Genomic DNA, 19562 nt, shown 5'->3' with positions numbered 1-19562 from the left:
GAATGCGACGTTCGCTGACATTTTCAATTTCATGACCTAAATATTGGAATATTTTCGTTTAAATACACTGTCCATACAAAAAGCATTACTTCATAAAATGTCTGTCTTTAACAATTTTTGTCTAAAAGTTGAAATTCCAACAATTTACTAAATATCTCTGATGAAAAACCGAAAACCGAAAATTGTTTATGGAAGAAAATTTGGGTTTTTGCATGAAATATATTGTCTATTGTAGGCTTTTATTTCGGCTTTATGTGATTACATAATGATATATTGGGTTTGTTAAAGCAATACAACTTTTTATTTTTTCTAATTTATATATTTTGCCTTATTGTGCCCCAGTTTATGTGACAGAAATTAAAATAAATCCTAAAATAAAATATCTTGTTTATGTATGAGTAGGAAATTGCGCTGTGAGCTTCATTAATTTCAGAAAACTTAATTGTAAGTCTGTTTATTCTTGTGAAACTCTTCCATGCATAACTTGCAGCTCCAAGAACCCTCTGGCGGAGTGATCAGCGGTGGCGACAAGCAGTACATATGATAGCCTCGGTCACAGTCGTCACAAAATAATAGTTGGTCGTCATTATCAGAGGTACCACATATGGAGCAGTGCTTGCATTCGATACATTGCCAACGATACCGTTTAACAGATATTATCATGTTTGCTGTAAACTGCAGACAGGATGGATGGCCAGAGCGACCACAGTCCGAGCACGACACCAGCTCTTCGGGCATATTAGTTTTTTTGTTTTCCCTTTGATCTCCCAGACAAAAATCGCAATATGGAGAAGGAAGAGCTATTTCCCGCTCAACACGATGTTTTACCTTATTTGCAACAGCTCCCGTTGGAAACGCCGTTGGATTTGTTATTGCTTGCACCGGTGAAGCGTTAAATACATTGACAGTTTTAGCCAATCCCACGTTTAGTCCAGCCATTGTCGCTAGAGGAATTGAGTCATTGGAAGCTCCTGCGTCGCATGAAAACTTTTCGTACGACGACGAGGCTGTGCTTGTGGGCACCAGAGCTGACTGTGAATTGTCGTCATTTGTTGGAATAGGAGACGCTGAATTTGAATGAGATGCGTAGAGGCCTGAGGCAGCTGCTGCAGTGTTAGCTGCGTGTGCAACTGCTGCGGCCGCTGCTGCGGCGGCTGCAGAAGTATTTCCACTATTCCCACTGCCTCGACGTCTTCGATCTGTTTCTCCGTCAGCAACATTTCTCCGTCGATTCCCTAAAATTTTTACATATATTTATTTTACCATTAATGAATAAAACTTACCACCACCTTTGCGACCACGTTTGGGAGTGCCCTCTACGCTCGCATTAGTTCGTCGGGGACGCGAACTTTTTTTGCGTTTACCCCTGCTGGTGTAGGACTCGTCGAAATCGTTATCTGAATCGAAATCATCCTCATAGTCATCGCCATGATGATAATGTGATGTATCCATTTCATCGTGGAACCATTCTTTTTCGGCGTTTGCATGTGAGTCTTTACTATCATTGTCTCCGGAGGCTCCCATTGAGTTGCCATCCGTAGCAACAATGGCTACAAATATAAAACATTAGTTATAATTTATCAGACATTGTTGTGAAACATCGTGGGAAAATTCAAATCTTTCGAAAGATGTCACATATTTAAATTTTTAGTTCACTAATTGTTATTAATGTAAATTGAATCCTTTTTTGTAATGCCCTTGTTTTCTTACCTGCGCTATCAGCAAGGTGCAGATCTCGTGTGACAGCAACGCCAGACGAAGGAATAAGATGATTATGTTGATGCTGTTGATAGAGGGAGTTCTGAAGATTGTGTTCGCGGTGCTGATAAGCTCTGTAGCTCTGATTCGGGTTAAGTAAATACTGACGCTTGGGTTTACGCCAACGGGACGAGGGATAAGTGTATATCTGACCACGTCGAAACCCTGGCATTCGCTGTTTTTTTTTCATAAAAAGGGAACTGTGTGTTTGTGCGACCCCTGTCTGAGGGTCGAGAAATGGCATGCGAAGGCGGCGTTCAACGCACAAGCGAGTATTAAAATTCTCGCTGTTTTCAAGTATCTCCTTATACTTATCTTTATCATTAAATATGCTTTGAATCTTCTCAAAATTTTCGATGTTTACTACCAATGTTTTCTTAAATTCAGATTGGGAAGTCATATTGTTTCTTTGGCGTCGCGTCAAATAAGGGCATGAATTAGAACGATATTTTTTTTCTTTTAAAATGTTTGGATTTCACTATTTAGAGCTCCACATTTGAGAGAATTAATTTTTATAATCCGTACACCAAGGAGAATACTGTTTTGACACTGGTAAACATTTAATTTACAGTATAAATACCGTAAGTACTATTTTATACCCAAATACCACAGAGCACATGTCCGCAAAACTGAATATCTGTCAAAATAATAAAACCATTATAATCATTAAAACCTTTTCCCACAAATATAAAGTTGATTTTGAATTCAAATTTCAGAGTGCGGGATTGCCTAGCCTCCCAGACCCTTAACACAACTCCCTCAATTTAATCTCATCTTAATACACTACTGTCACCGGAAGACCTTTTTGACATCCTAATATATTGCTACGAAAACCGCGAGCTAGACATAGGAGTAAAAGAGATGTAAATAACGCTTTTCGTCGGGTTTGTTTATCCCAGATGAGCTAAGGAAATACTAAAAAAATACCACATTTAGCGAGTGCGCTTCTATGAGAGGCGCTAGCCGAAAGAATAATAAATTTGATCTTTAGCGTGTTTAAATTACAAAAAAAAATACAAAAACCACGCCGAAGACGCTTTCAGGGCAGTGCAAATAAAAAAGGATGTTGACTATTGCTATGACTTGACCCACAGAGGCAATACCACAACAGGGACAATCTGCTAAATAGTGGAAGCGCTGAAGATAATTAAATCAAGAAGCCCAGTTAGAGGAAGCATGACTAATTCCTTAAATAGACAGCAAAGCAAGTACATTCTGGGCAAACATCGTAAATTTAACCACCGACCAGTTTTCCATTGGGGAGCCACTGAGCTCCACCAGCAACAGCTAATGCGGAGCTTTGGACACTCTGCCTTCTATAGGGGGAATGAAAAAAAGCTGGCCCCCAGGATACAGCTAGAGGATCAGCAGATTTGTCTTTACTAAATTGATTCAATTTTTTGAGGCTTAAACGTAAGACCATGTAACGTGGATTGCGCGGGTGATCTTCGATATTTTGGGTCACACAAAAAAAATAATAAAACAAAAGAAAAGTGAATATCTTAGCTGATCTGAGTACTATGCTTCAAGTAAAACTTCGCGCTTTTCGGTTCTTCGGTTTTTGCACAGTTATCGTTTTTATTTTGTTTTATTTACACTATTCTTGCGACAAAAATAAAGTTTTTGTTTGATATTGAAACATTTATGATCTAAGGCTTAGTACTTAAATTGGCTAAAAATATTATTAGTCGAAAATCTTACTCTTTGTAGTGCGACCGAAGTTTTTAAAACTCACCCGCAAAACATGAAGCATGGTCTTAATATCTAGAAGCCGCGTTGGTTTACAAAAGGATATAATATTACTTGCAGCATTTAAGACTGCTTGCCCACAAAGAAATTAAGAAATAAATTGACTTTCAATGGATGCTTGTACTTATGTAAATTAGAAGTTTAAAGAGTTCTGCTCGTATAGCTCCGATTTCCTATATAACTGCATGTGACTGGAATAAGTAGGAGCCGGTTTTCAGGGAGCGAAGACCCACTTGGCAAGTTCCTTTTCACTAAGGGGCTCTAGTGGACTTCCCCAAACACTTTTAGTATTTTGGGTATTTTTCCTGTACTAGTTTTTTGGTTTGAATTTTTTGTTTGAACAAAGCATCTGCACGAACACACTCTAAGTTTAAATTTAGTTAAGCCTAGTACTCACATCGACAAAAAGCGAGAGAGAGCTAAAGCCAGAAACCCGGCTAACACTTTTCATCGGGTCTGTTTTTCTGCGTAACCAAATTTAGGGAAATTGAAAGAATAGGAAATTTTATCTTTGACTACCTTTGCGCAGAATAGGTATTTTCATTTTAATGGAGAATAACAAAAATACCGCAACAGAAACCCCCAGGAGGTGAAAACGGACGCCTAGTCCAAGCTGTTTATCATTATTGTCGGACGTGACCAACCGGAAGCAATACCATAACAGGGTAAACACGCAGAATAGTGGCAATCCTAAAGAATTTTTAGCGGAACAACGATCTTTGTACTCTATCACCACCAGCTTCTTGGTAGATAATGTGGAGCTAAAGGTTTCTTTAGGGAGGAGGTAATAGGGCCGCCTGCTAAGTGACACCTGGAGCCAACTGTAGACATTGCCAGGATGCTAGGTGCCTTCCAGCAGTATCAACCGTAGAACTCCGTTTCCATCCGTGGGAATTGGAACCATCTACCATCTTTTGCACGGATTATGTGGCGAAGAATTCGCTAAACTAGACGGAAGCCATAACTACTTATTATTAACATAAATAAAAAGATGAACATGAACATTTTTTAAAATTTTAAAAAATGTTTGGCCACTCTACAGGGAATACGTTTTTTTGTCTGATGAAACTCTTAGCCGATCTGTGTCCAAGGCTTTAAGGTGCGCGCACATTGGTTCGGTGCGGTGCGGCGTAGCACGACGCTGAGCTGAGCGCCACCGCGAAGTCGTCAGGGCGAATGTACTGTAGTCAATACATTCGATTACTTGAAACTTTTGTGTTTTCTTTTTTCTTGAAATTCATTTTCTTTATATTGCTTTATTAGAATCGTAAAACACTAATTGTCAATTCCATTCTACTGTGCAAGTTCTACAATTAAAAAATGTTCAGCTCATCAGACAATGAAGTAGTTTTTAGCGTTTCTTTGTTATAAAGATACCGACACTACAAGATATGCTTCTTCGAGCATTCACGCGGTGACGCACTGCGTCCAATTATCCAATTTCCGCGCTGAAAAACAGAACTGAGAGAAGTGGCCTATAGTCTTCCCAAAGAGATCCATCCACCAACCACCGGAAAGTTCATAACGTTTTGCCGTTCCGAAAATTTCCCATATTGTTTCCCATCTAAATTGCACGAATTGTTTTGCGTAATAGTTAGTCGATGTCTTTTCGGTGCGACTCAGTTCACTTTCTTGACCGTGAAAATTTGAACATTGGCCGCGGTCAGCAAAGCAACATGATTACTGATTACTGATGCACCTCAACAAACTAATGCATCAGTAATCAGAGACCAAGTTTATCGATGTCGAAAAAATAAAAGTATCTGCTCATCAATACTTGCCTCATCGATATACGAAAGGAGCAATGTAACATGTATCACAAAAAGGTAGCGAAATATTTTTATGCTCCTTTTTTACTGATCATACTCACGCATTTTTGCATCATGATTAGTAAACATGTGCGTTCAGCAAATCTATCGTAAAAATTTTATCAGTGATCAGATATCATAATGTTCTGCTGAACGCAGCGCATGATGTCCGCTAAGGCGGTCTGTGCAGTTAGATTTTCTGCTGATCCGAATTTGGAGGAGAGCATCAGGCAGATCGGAAAGCCCGATAAAAAGTCCAATTGAACTTGGGGTGACCCAGTCTTTAATGGAAGCCGGGTTTGGTGTGTTCTGCAAAGATGTCCGGACAAATATTGAATACTTTTGTAAAAAGTACGGGGTACTTATATATATTAAATTCACCCCACGATAGTATACCTTGCAGGCAGGAAAGAAATAAAATGGGTCCAACCGGCGGGGCTCCTTTCATGTTGTATTAATAGTACTTTCTACACTCTTTCATAATCCTCTACATGGACTCTAACAGATTTATATATGTCGTGTTAAAATAACTAACAAAATGTATTTATTGCCAGGGAGTAAACAAAATTATATATGATGGAATTGGCCCAACGATACAACCACGTGCTTGTTACGCGCGGGGCCCTATTATCAATTTGGGCAAAACATTTGAGTTCGCGAGGAAGATACATAAAACAAATAGAGAAGAGGCACAAATGAAAATAGAGGCACAACTAAAAATTAAGCGAATGAGTTAAAATATTAGTTTTTAATATCTGGATAGAAGTTTAAATGTCATTAAATGATAATAGTTATTATATGAACGCGAAAGGGCTCGTGCAGACAAACATTTGCTGAACATGGTGGCAAATTTAAAGGATACAAATTTCGTGTTAGTCTAACAGGAACATTGAATGTTAGGCGGTTTAAAAGATCTGCAGAATCAATGTCTTATAGGATTTTGTATAAAAATAGTACCAAGCATTGTTCTACGATTTACAAGTGCCGGGAAATTTAGCAATTGTAATCTACTCTGGTACGAAGGAAGCCTTAAGCTTTGATACCAAAATTGTATCAGTGATCACATATTATAATGTTCTGCTGAACGCAGCGCATGATATCGGGAAACTTTTGAAAATGAAAGAAGTCGAATATATGGTTCAGTGTTCTTAATTTGAGACTTATTAATATCCGAACCGCTTTTGGAAAGCTAAGGCGGTCTGTGCAGATAGATTTTCTGATGTTCCGAATTTGATAGGAGAGCATCAGGCAGATCCGGAAAGCCCGAAAAACAGTCCAATTGAACTTGGAGGTGACCCAGTCTTTAATGGAAGCCGGGTTTGGTGTGTTCTGCAAAGATGTCCGGACAAATATTAAATATCTTTGTAAAAAGTACAGGGTACGTATATGCTCGCAACAATATATTATAAATTCTCCCCACCACAGTATACCTTGCAGACAGGAATGAAATAAAATGGCTCCAACTCTTTCCTAAGCGCATACTGTATCCTCTACATGGACTCTAACAGATTTATTTTTGTGGTTTTAAAATAACTAACTAGATGTATTTCTTACAGATACCAGGAAGCTAACAAAATTATAGACCATATTGAGCAAACTGTTCCTATGGCTGCAGACATGGATGTTCGGGTAAGTCACGTGCAGTCTGTTGCCAAGTATGATTTATAGCGCTGTTGTGATATATGGGAAATGGTGGATGTGCTCTGTAGGAATAAGAATTTCACATTTTTCAACCGTTTGTAGCGGATGGACTCGATAGGAAGGGTACTAACTCCAAATTAACTCCAATTTACCTCTTTCGATGTCCTATGGTTGGCTAGCGGCCTTCGTCGATGGGAGTACTAGATTTAAATACGCCATAAGCTTTTGTGATGCAATTCAAGGATTTGAAACCCAAACAAAGCTTTTTTTTATTAAACGATAGGTATTGACGAATTCTGTATTATGCAGTTATTCCTATTATAGCTAAAAACTGTGAGCGCCTTTGTTTTGGTTGGTTTATGGGCGCTTGAGAAGACGTGCCACCTTGCTGAATTAAATTAGCACTGCGCAAGAATCTTTAGCATCTGCATGCTCTGCTGCTCATCTTTCTTGCCTTTACAACGTTCAAGATATCAACGCTTATTTGCTGCTCAGCTTTCCTGCCTTTACAATATTCAAGATATCAACTCTTATAAGAACTGAAATAAAGTCGGATAGTATAGGGTCGGCAACGATTGGGATACCAGGAATCTCTGAATTGAGACACAGGTAGCTAAGGTCCAGAGGGCACGGCTAGGTCAATGCGATCTGTCTCGTCCTGTCAAACAAATATACTTTCTGACGAGTCTAGTAATTCTCTAAGAATTAGGGGTAAAGGGGTCAAGGCGATCTGTCTCGTCTTGTCAATCAAATATACTTTTTGACGAGTCTAGTATACCCTCTTTCTCTAAGAATGAAGGGTAAACAATAAAGATAATAGATTATTTTGGCAAGTATCTTGTGGGTAGTTGAATGACACAGGCGTGCCACATGCATCAAGGGAACCAGCGGGGCAGTAGCAATAGGTAGAACTTCGGAAGCTGCGCGTAAAGGATAAGTCAAACAAGAGCCACAGATTTTAGACCCACAGTGGACAGATTTAGCGGGCTATGCCCAAAAGGGAAATAACGGTTCCTGGAGGCCCTATATAAAGCCGCAGGGCGATGGCAGTCGATCAGAAGGAATCGAACCATCAAGAATAGTCAAGATTTTAAAGCAAAGAGTAAGTGGTAGCTTAGATGGAGCAAGATCGCTACGTTGAAAAGTTCGGGATTGAAAAGTGAAAACTAAGCAGGTCCTGGCCGCCATGCAACGTGGATTGCGCGGGTGATCTATTTTCGGTCAAACTACAAATAAGACTAGTGAAAATCTTAGCCGATCTGAATTCTTGCTTCTAGAAAAATGTGGAGCTTTTAGGTGATTCGGTTTTTGCACAGTTATTGTTTTTATTTTGTTTAACTTTACAATATTCTTGCGACAAAAATATAGTTTTTGGTTGATATTGACACATTTATGATCTAAAGCCTAGTACTTAAATTGGCTAAAAGTTTTATTAGTCGAAAATCTTACTCTTTGTACTACGACTGAAGTTTTTAAAATTCACCCGCAATACATGAAGCACGGTCTTAATATCAAGAAGCCGGGTTGGCTTACGAAAGGATATAATATTACTTGCAGCATTTAAGACTGCTTGTCCACAAAGAAATTAAAAAATAAATGGACTTTCAACGGATGCTTGTGTAAATTAGAAGTTTAAAGAATTCTGCTCATATAGCTCCGATTTCCTATATAACTGCATGTGACTGGAATAAGTAGGAGCCGGTTTTCAGGGACCGAAGACCCACTTGGCAAGTTCCTTTTTACTAAGGGGCTCTAGGGACTTCCCCAAACACTTTTAGTATTTTGGGTATTTTTCCTGTTCTAGTTTTTTGATTTGAATTTTTTGTTTGAACAAAGCATCTGCACGAACACACTCGAAGTTTAAATTTGGTTAAGTACTCACATCGACAAAAAGCGCGAGAGAGCTAAAGCCAGAAACCCGGCTAACACTTTTCATCGGGTCTGTATTTCAGCGTTACCAAATTTAGGGAAGAGGTATTTTCATTTTAATGGAGAATAACAAAAATACCGCAAAAGAAACCCCCAGGAGGTGAAAACGGACGCCCAGTCCAAGCCGTTTATCATTATTGTGGGACTTGACCAACCGGAAGCAATACCATAACAGAAAATTTTTTAGCGGAACAACGATCTCCGAACTCTATCACCACCAGCTTCTTGGTAGATAATGTGGAGCTGAAGGCTTCTTTAGGGACGAGGTAATAGGGCCGCCTGCTAAGTGACACCTGGAGCCAACTGTAGACATTGCCAGGATGCTAGGTGCCTTCCAGCAGTATCAACCGTAGAACTACGTTTCCATCCGTGGGAATTGGAACCATCTACCATCTTTTGCACGGATTATGTGGCGAAGAATTCGCTAAACTAGACGGAAGCCATAACTACTTATTATTAACATAAATAAAAAGATGAACATGAACATTTTTTAAAATTTTAAAAAATGTTTGGCCACTCTACAGGGAATACGTTTTTTTGTCTGATGAAACTCTTAGCCGATCTGTGTCCAAGGCTTTAAGGTGCGCGCACATTGGTTCGGTGCGGTGCGGCGTAGCACGACGCTGAGCTGAGCGCCACCGCGAAGTCGTCAGGGCGAATGTACTGTAGTCAATACATTCGATTACTTGAAACTTTTGTGTTTTCTTTTTTCTTGAAATTCATTTTCTTTATATTGCTTTATTAGAATCGTAAAACACTAATTGTCAATTCCATTCTACTGTGCAAGTTCTACAATTAAAAAATGTTCAGCTCATCAGACAATGAAGTAGTTTTTAGCGTTTCTTTGTTATAAAGATTCCGACACTACAAGATATGCTTCTTCGAGCATTCACGCGGTGACGTACTGCGTCGCACCTAGACGACGCGTTAGTGTGCGGGCTTCCATTTAATTATATGCAAACTTCTCTAGGCTTTAAAAACAACGACGTGCCTTATATTTGTTCTAATATTTTTTTAGCTTATCCAATTTCCGCGCTGAAAAACAGAGCTGAGAGAAGTGGTCTATAGTCTTCCCAAAGAGATCCATCCACTAACCACCGGAAAGTTCATAACGTTTTGCCGTTCCGAAAATTTCCCATATTGTTTCCCATCTAAATTGCACGAATTGTTTTGCGTAATAGTTAGTCGATGTCTTTTCATTGACCAAGTTATGCAGTTATTCCTATTATAGCTAAAAACTGTGAGCGCCTTTGTTTTGGTTGGTTTATGGGCGCTTGAGAAGACGTGCCACCTTGCTGAATTACATTAGCACTGCGCAAGAATCTTTAGCATCTGCATGCTCTGCTGCTCAACTTTCTTGCCTTTACAACGTTCAAGATATCAACGCTTATTTGCTGCTCAGCTTTCCTGCCTTTACAATATTCAAGATATCAACGCTTATAAGAACTGAAATAAAGTCGGATAGTATAGGGTCGGCAACGATTGAGATACCAGGAATCTCTGAATTGAGACACAGGAACCTAAGGTCCAGAGGGCATCACACGGCTAGGTCAATGCGATTTGTCTCGTCCTGTCAAACACATATACTTTCTGACGAGTCTAGTAATTCTCTAAGAATGAGGAGTAAAGGGGTCAAGGCGATCTGTCTCGTCTTGTCAATCAAATATACTTTTTGACGAGTCTAGTATACCCTCTTTCTCTAAGAATGAGGGGTAAACAATAAAGATAATAGATTATTTTGGCAAGTATCTTGTGGGTAGTTGAATGACACAGGCGTGCCACATGCATCAAGGGAACCAGCGGGGCAGTAGCAATAGGTAGAACTTTAATCGGAAGCTGCGCGTAAAGGATAAGTCAAACAAGAGCCACAGATTTTAGACCCACAGTGGACAGATTTAGCGGGCTATGCCCAAAAGGGAAATAACGGTTCCTGGAGGCCCTATATAAAGCCGCAGGGCGATGGCAGTCGATCAGAAGGAATCGAACCATCAAGAATAGTCAAGATTTTAAAGCAAAGAGTAAGTGGGAGCTTAGAAGGAGCAAGATCGACAAAAATATAGTTTTGGTTGATATTGACACATTTATGATCTAAAGCCTAGTACTTAAATTGGCTAAAAGTTTTATTAGTCGAAAATCTTACTCTTTGTACTGCGACTGAAGTTTTTAAAATTCACCCGCAATACATGAAGCACGGTCTTAATATCAAGAAGCCGGGTTGGTTTACGAAAGGATATAATATTACTTGCAGCATTTAAGACTGCTTGTCCACAAAGAAATTAAAAAGTAAATGGACTTTCAACGGATGCTTGTGTAAATTAGAAGTTTAAAGAATTCTGCTCATATAGCTCCGTTTTCCTATATAACTGCATGTGACTGGAATAAGTAGGAGCCGGTTTTCAGGGACCGAAGACCCACTTGGCAAGTTCCTTTTTACTAAGGGGCTCTAGGGACTTCCCCAAACACTTTTAGTATTTTGGGTATTTTTCCTGTTCTAGTTTTTTGATTTGAATTTTTTGTTTGAACAAAGCATCTGCACGAACGCACTCGAAGTTTAAATTTGGTTAAGCCTAGTACTCACATCGACAAAAAGCGCGAGAGAGCTAAAGCCAGAAACCCGGCTAACACTTTTCATCGGGTCTGTATTTCAGCGTTACCAAATTTAGGGAAGAGGTATTTTCATTTTAATGGAGAATAACAAAAATACCGCAAAAGAAGCTCCCAGGAGGTGAAAACGGACGCCTAGTCCAAGCCGTTTATCATTATTGTGGGACTTGACCAACCAGAAGCAATACCATAACAGAAGAATTTTTAGCGGAACAACGATCTCCGAACTCTATCACCACCAGCTTCTTGGTAGATAATGTGGAGCTAAAGGTTTCTTTAGGGAGGAGGTAATAGGGCCGCCTGCTAAGTGACACCTGGAGCCAACTGTAGACATTGCCAGAATGCTAGGTGCCTTCCAGCAGTATCAACCGTAGAACTCCGTTTCCATCCGTGGGAATTGGAACCATCTACCATCTATTGCACGGATTATGTGGCGAAGAATTCGCTAAACTAGACGGAAGCCATAACTACTTATTATTAACATAAATAAAAAGATTGCCATGAACATTTTTTATTTACATTTTTCTGTGGACCAACTTTTTAATTGTTCCAACTTTTCGCGGCCTAACAGTAAGACCACGCTACATGCATTGCGGATTTAAAATGTTTGCCCACTCTACAGGGAATATGTTTTTTGGTCTGGTGAAACTCTTAGCCGATCTGTGTCCAAGGCTTTAAGGTGCGCGCTCATTGGTTCGGTGCTGTGCGGCGTAGCACGACGCTGAGCTGAGCGCCACCGCGAAGTCGTCAGGGCGAATGTAATGTAGTCAATACATTCGATTACTTGGAACTTTTGTGTTTTCTTTTTTCTTGAAATTCATTTTCTTTATATTGCTTTATTAGAATCGTAAAACACTAATTGTCAATTCCATTCTACTGTGCAAGTTCTACAATTGAAAAATGTTCAGCTCATCAGACAATGAAGTAGTTTTTAGCGTTTCTTTGTTATAAAGATACCGACACTACAAGATATGCTTCTTCGAGCATTCACGCGGTGACGCACTGCGTCCAATTATCCAATTTCCGCGCTGAAAAACAGAACTGAGAGAAGTGGCCTATAGTCTTCCCAAAGAGATCCATCCACCAACCACCGGAAAGTTCATAACGTTTTGCCGTTCCGAAAATTTCCCATATTGTTTCCCATCTAAATTGCACGAATTGTTTTGCGTAATAGTTAGTCGATGTCTTTTCGGTGCGACTCAGTTCACTTTCTTGACCGTGAAAATTTGAACATTGGCCGCGGTCAGCAAAGCAACATGATTACTGATTACTGATGCACCTCAACAAACTAATGCATCAGTAATCAGAGATCAAGTTTATCGATGTCGAAAAAATAAAAGTATCTGCTCATCAATACTTGCCTCATCGATATACGAAAGGAGCAATGTAACATGTATCACAAAAAGGTAGCGAAATATTTTTATGCTCCTTTTTTACTGATCATACTCACGCATTTTTGCTTTATGATTAGTAATCATGTGCGTTCAGCAAATCTATCGTAAAAATTTTATCAGTGATCAGATATCATAATGTTCTGCTGAACGCAGCGCATGATGTCCGCTAAGGCGGTCTGTGCAGTTAGATTTTCTGCTGATCCGAATTTGCAGGAGAGCATCAGGCAGATCGAAAAGCCCGATAAACAGTCCAATTGAACTTGGGGTGACCCAGACAAATATTAAATACCTTTGTAAAAAGTACAGGGTACGTATATGCTCGCAACAATATATTATAAATTCTCCCCACCACAGTATACCTTGCAGACAGGAAAGAAATAAAATGGCTCCAACTCTTTCCTAAGCGCATACTGTATCCTCTACATGGACTCTAACAGATTTATTTTTGTGGTTTTAAAATAACTAACTAGATGTATTTCTTACAGATACCAGGAAGCTAACAAAATTATAGACCATATTGAGCAAACTGTTCCTATGGCTGCAGACATGGATGTTCGGGTAAGTCACGTGCAGTGAGCTTTTGTGATGCAATTCAAGGATTTGAAACCCAAACAAAGCTTTATTTTATTAAACGATAGGTATTGACGAATTCTGTATAATGCAGTTATTCCTATTATAGCTAAAAACTGTGAGCGCCTTTGTTTTGGTTGGTTTATGGGCGCTTGAGAAGACGTGCCACCTTGCTGAATTACATTAGCACTGCGCAAGAATCTTTAGCATCTGCATGCTCTGCTGCTCAACTTTCTTGCCTTTACAACGTTCAAGATATCAACGCTTATTTGCTGCTCAGCTTTCCTGCCTTTACAATATTCAAGATATCAACGCTTATAAGAACTGAAATAAAGTCGGATAGTATAGGGTCGGCAACGATTGGGATACCAGGAATCTCTGAATTGAGACACAGGTAGCTAAGGTCCAGAGGGCATCACACGGCTAGGTCAATGCGATTTGTCTCGTCCTGTCAAACAAATATTCTTTCTGACGAGTCTAGTAATTCTCTAAGAATGAGGAGTAAAGGGGTCAAGGCGATCTGTCTCGTCTTGTCAATCAAATATACTTTTTGACGAGTCTAGTATACCCTCTTTCTCTAAGAATGAAGGGTAAACAATAAAGATAATAGATTATTTTGGCAAGTATCTTGTGGGTAGTTGAATGACACAGGCGTGCCACATGCATCAAGGGAACCAGCGGGGCAGTAGCAATAGGTAGAACTTCGGAAGCTGCGCGTAAAGGATAAGTCAAACAAGAGCAACAGATTTTAGACCCACAGTGGACAGATTTAGCGGGCTATGCCCAAAAGGGAAATAACGGTTCCTGGAGGCCCTATATAAAGCCGCAGGGCGATGGCAGTCGATCAGAAGGAATCGAACCATCAAGAATAGTCAAGATTTTAAATTCTGAGTCCAAGGCTTTAAGGTGCGCGCACATTGGTTCGGTGCTGTGCGGCGTAGCACGACGCTGAGCTGAGCGCCACCGCGAAGTCGTCAGGGCGAATGTAATGTAGTCAATACATTTGATTACTTGGAACTTTTGTGTTGTCTTTTTTCTTGAAAGTCATTTTCTTTATATTGCTTTATTAGAATTGTCAATTCCATTCTACTGTGCAAGTTCTACAATTGAAAAATGTTCAGCTCATCAGACAATGAAGTAGTTTTTAGCGTTTCTTTGTTATAAAGATACCGACACTACAAGATATGCTTCTTCGAGCATTCACGCGGTGACGCACTGCGTCCAATTATCCAATTTCCGCGCTGAAAAACAGAACTGAGAGAAGTGGCCTATAGTCTTCCCAAAGAGATCCATCCACCAACCACCGGAAAGTTCATAACGTTTTGCCGTTCCGAAAATTTCCCATATTGTTTCCCATCTAAATTGCACGAATTGTTTTGCGTAATAGTTAGTCGATGTCTTTTCGGTGCGACTCAGTTCACTTTCTTGACCGTGAAAATTTGAACATTGGCCGCGGTCAGCAAAGCAACATGATTACTGATTACTGATGCACCTCAACAAACTAATGCATCAGTAATCAGAGACCAAGTTTATCGATGTCGAAAAAATAAAAGTATCTGCTCATCAATACTTGCCTCATCGATATACGAAAGGAGCAATGTAACATGTATCACAAAAAGGTAGCGAAATATTTTTATGCTCCTTTTTTACTGATCATACTCACGCATTTTTGCATCATGATTAGTAATCATGTGCGTTCAGCAAATCTATCGTAAAAATTTTATCAGTGATCAGATACCATAATGTTCTGCTGAACGCAGCGCATGATGTCCGCTAAGGCGGTCTGTGCAGTTAGATTTTCTGCTGATCCGAATTTGCAGGAGAGCATAAGGCAGATCGAAAAGCCCGATAAACAGTCCAATTGAACTTGGGGTGACCCAGACAAATATTAAATACCTTTGTAAAAAGTACAGGGTACGTATATGCTCGCAACAATATATTATAAATTCTCCCCACCACAGTATACCTTGCAGACAGGAAAGAAATAAAATGGCTCCAACTCTTTCCTAAGCGCATACTGTATCCTCTACATGGACTCTAACAGATTTATTTTTGTGGTGTTAAAATAACTAACTAGATGTATTTCTTACAGATACCAGGAAGCTAACAAAATTATAGACCATATTGAGCAAACTGTTCCTATGGCTGCAGACATGGATGTTCGGGTAAGTCACGTGCAGTCTGTTGCCAAGTATGATTTATAGCGCTGTTGTGATATATGGGAAAGGGTGGATGCGCTCTGTAGGAATAAGAATTTCACATTTTTCAACCGTTTGTAGCGGATGGACTCGATAGGAAGGGTACTAACTCCAAATTAACTCCAATTTACCTCTTTCTCTGTCCTATGGTTGGCTAGCGGCCTTCGTCGATGGGAGTACTAGATTTAAATACGCCATAAGCTTTTGTGATGCAATTCAAGGATTTGAAACCCCAACAACGCTTTTTTTAATTAAACGATAGGTATTGACGAATTCTGTATAATGCAGTTATTCCTATTATAGCTAAAAACTGTGAGCGCCTTTGTTTTGGTTGGTTTATGGGCGCTTGAGAAGACGTGCCACCTTGCAGAATTAAATTAGCACTGCGCAAAAATCTTTAGCATCTGCATGCTCTGCTGCTCAACTTTCTTGCCTTTACAACGTTCAAGATATCAACGCTTATTTGCTGCTCAGTTTTACTGCCTTTACACTATTCAAGATATCGCGCTTATATGGACTGAAATAAAGTCGGATAGTATAGGGTCGGCAACGATTGGGATACCAGGAATCTCTGAATTGAGACACAGGTAGCTAAGGTCCAGAGGGCACGGCTAGGTCAATGCGATCTGTCTCGTCCTGTCAAACAAATATACTTTCTGACGAGTCTAGTAATTCTCTAAGAATTAGGGGTAAAGGGGTCAAGGCGATCTGTCTCGTCTTGTCAATCAAATATACTTTTTGACGAGTCTAGTATACCCTCTTTCTCTAAGAATGAAGGGTAAACAATAAAGATAATAGATTATTTTGGCAAGTATCTTGTGGGTAGTTGAATGACACAGGCGTGCCACATGCATCAAGGGAACCAGCGGGGCAGTAGCAATAGGTAGAACTTCGGAAGCTGCGCGTAAAGGATAAGTCAAACAAGAGCCACAGATTTTAGACCCACAGTGGACAGATTTAGCGGGCTATGCCCAAAAGGGAAATAACGGTTCCTGGAGGCCCTATATAAAGCCGCAGGGCGATGGCAGTCGATCAGAAGGAATCGAACCATCAAGAATAGTCAAGATTTTAAAGCAAAGAGTAAGTGGTAGCTTAGAAGGAGCAAGATCGCTACGTTGAAAAGTTCGGGATTGAAAAGTGAAAACTAAGCAGGTCCTGGCCGCCATGCAACGTGGATTGCGCGGGTGATCTATTTTCGGTCAAACTACAAATAAGACTAGTGAAAATCTTAGCCGATCTGAATTCTTGCTTCTAGAAAAATGTGGAGCTTTTAGGTGATTCGGTTTTTGCACAGTTATTGTTTTTATTTTGTTTAACTTTACAATATTCTTGCGACAAAAATATAGTTTTTGGTTGATATTGACACATTTATGATCTAAAGCCTAGTACTTAAATTGGCTAAAAGTTTTATTAGTCGAAAATCTTACTCTTTGTACTGCGACTGAAGTTTTTAAAATTCACCCGCAATACATGAAGCACGGTCTTAATATCAAGAAGCCGGGTTGGCTTACGAAAGGATATAATATTACTTGCAGCATTTAAGACTGCTTGTCCACAAAGAAATTAAAAAATAAATGGACTTTCAACGGATGCTTGTGTAAATTAGAAGTTTAAAGAATTCTGCTCATATAGCTCCGATTTCCTATATAACTGCATGTGACTGGAATAAGTAGGAGCCGGTTTTCAGGGACCGAAGACCCACTTGGCAAGTTCCTTTTTACTAAGGGGCTCTAGGGACTTCCCCAAACACTTTTAGTATTTTGGGTATTTTTCCTGTTCTAGTTTTTTGATTTGAATTTTTTGTTTGAACAAAGCATCTGCACGAACACACTCGAAGTTTAAATTTGGTTAAGCCTAGTACTCACATCGACAAAAAGCGCGAGAGAGCTAAAGCCAGAAACCCGGCTAACACTTTTCATCGGGTCTGTATTTCAGCGTTACCAAATTTAGGGAAGAGGTATTTTCATTTTAATGGAGAATAACAAAAATACCGCAAAAGAAGCTCCCAGGAGGTGAAAACGGACGCCTAGTCCAAGCCGTTTATCATTATTGTGGGACTTGACCAATCGGAAGCAATACCATAACAGAAGAATTTTTAGCGGAACAACGATCTCCGAACTCTATCACCACCAGCTTCTTGGTATATAATGTGGAGCTAAAGGTTTCTTTAGGGAGGAGGTAATAGGGCCGCCTGCTAAGTGACACCTGGAGCCAACTGTAGACATTGCCAGGATGCTAGGTGCCTTCCAGCAGTATCAACCGTAGAACTCCGTTTCCATCCGTGGGAATTGGAACCATCTACCATCTATTGCACGGATTATGTGGCGAAGAATTCGCTAAACTAGACGGAAGCCATAACTACTTATTATTAACCTAAATAAAAAGATTGCCATGAACATTTTTTATTTACATTTTTCTGTGGACCAACTTTTTAATTGTTCCAACTTTTCGCGGCCTAACAGTAAGACCACGCTACATGCATTGCGGATGAGTTTTAAAATGTTTGGCCACTCTACAGGGAATACGTTTTTTGGTCTGGTGAAACTCTTAGCCGATCTGTGTCCAAGGCTTTAAGGTGCGCGCACATTGGTTCGGTGCTGTGCGGCGTAGCACGACGCTGAGCTGAGCGCCACCGCGAAGTCGTCAGGGCGAATGTAATGTAGTCAATACATTTGATTACTTGGAACTTTTGTGTTGTCTTTTTTCTTGAAAGTCATTTTCTTTATATTGCTTTATTAGAATTGTCAATTCCATTCTACTGTGCAAGTTCTACAATTGAAAAATGTTCAGCTCATCAGACAATGAAGTAGTTTTTAGCGTTTCTTTGTTATAAAGATACCGACACTACAAGATATGCTTCTTCGAGCATTCACGCGGTGACGCACTGCGTCCAATTATCCAATTTCCGCGCTGAAAAACAGAACTGAGAGAAGTGGCCTATAGTCTTCCCAAAGAGATCCATCCACCAACCACCGGAAAGTTCATAACGTTTTGCCGTTCCGAAAATTTCCCATATTGTTTCCCATCTAAATTGCACGAATTGTTTTGCGTAATAGTTAGTCGATGTCTTTTCGGTGCGACTCAGTTCACTTTCTTGACCGTGAAAATTTGAACATTGGCCACGGTCAGCAAAGCAACATGATTACTGATTACTGATGCACCTCAACAAACTAATGCATCAGTAATCAGAGACCAAGTTTATCGATGTCGAAAAAATAAAAGTATCTGCTCATCAATACTTGCCTCATCGATATACGAAAGGAGCAATGTAACATGTATCACAAAAAGGTAGCGAAATATTTTTATGCTCCTTTTTTACTGATCATACTCACGCATTTTTGCATCATGATTAGTAAACATGTGCGTTCAGCAAATCTATCGTAAAAATTTTATCAGTGATCAGATATCATAATGTTCTGCTGAACGCAGCGCATGATGTCCGCTAAGGCGGTCTGTGCAGTTAGATTTTCTGCTGATCCGAATTTGGAGGAGAGCATCAGGCAGATCGGAAAGCCCGATAAAAAGTCCAATTGAACTTGGGGTGACCCAGTCTTTAATGGAAGCCGGGTTTGGTGTGTTCTGCAAAGATGTCCGGACAAATATTGAATACTTTTGTAAAAAGTACGGGGTACTTATATATATTAAATTCACCCCACGATAGTATACCTTGCAGGCAGGAAAGAAATAAAATGGGTCCAACCGGCGGGGCTCCTTTCATGTTGTATTAATAGTACTTTCTACACTCTTTCATAATCCTCTACATGGACTCTAACAGATTTATATATGTCGTGTTAAAATAACTAACAAAATGTATTTATTGCCAGGGAGTAAACAAAATTATATATGATGGAATTGGCCCAACGATACAACCACGTGCTTGTTACGCGCGGGGCCCTATTATCAATTTGGGC

The 19562-nt window shown here is 39.8% G+C and overlaps 1 protein-coding gene across 47 annotated transcripts in view; it reads right to left on the bottom strand.

Annotated features, from left to right (window-relative positions):
* Positions 1-205: 205 nt before the first annotated feature.
* LOC108035740 (zinc finger protein ubi-d4 B) overlaps positions 206-19562 on the bottom strand; it is a 156202-nt gene continuing 136845 nt past the window's right edge. For 36 of the 47 annotated variants that reach the window (XR_007764930.1, XR_007764934.1, XR_007764932.1 and 33 more), the window contains one exon: positions 2156-2395. Coding sequence is in view for 4 of the 47 variants with exons in the window: in XM_050889723.1 (XP_050745680.1) it covers positions 439-1235; positions 1284-1550; positions 1711-2158 (1512 nt within the window). In the remaining 43 variants the exon portion in view is untranslated. Of the gene's footprint in view, positions 1236-1283; positions 1551-1710; positions 2396-5377; positions 5625-18983; positions 19231-19562 lie in introns of those variants that run through there. The other 11 variants (XR_007764917.1, XR_007764937.1, XR_007764938.1 and 8 more) reach the window with 6 other exon arrangements.

This window comes from Drosophila biarmipes, unplaced genomic scaffold (genome assembly GCF_025231255.1).
Source record: "Drosophila biarmipes strain raj3 unplaced genomic scaffold, RU_DBia_V1.1 ptg000005l, whole genome shotgun sequence".
Classification (NCBI taxonomy): Eukaryota; Metazoa; Arthropoda; class Insecta; order Diptera; family Drosophilidae; genus Drosophila; species Drosophila biarmipes.
This window is presented reverse-complemented; position numbering and strand designations above follow the sequence as displayed.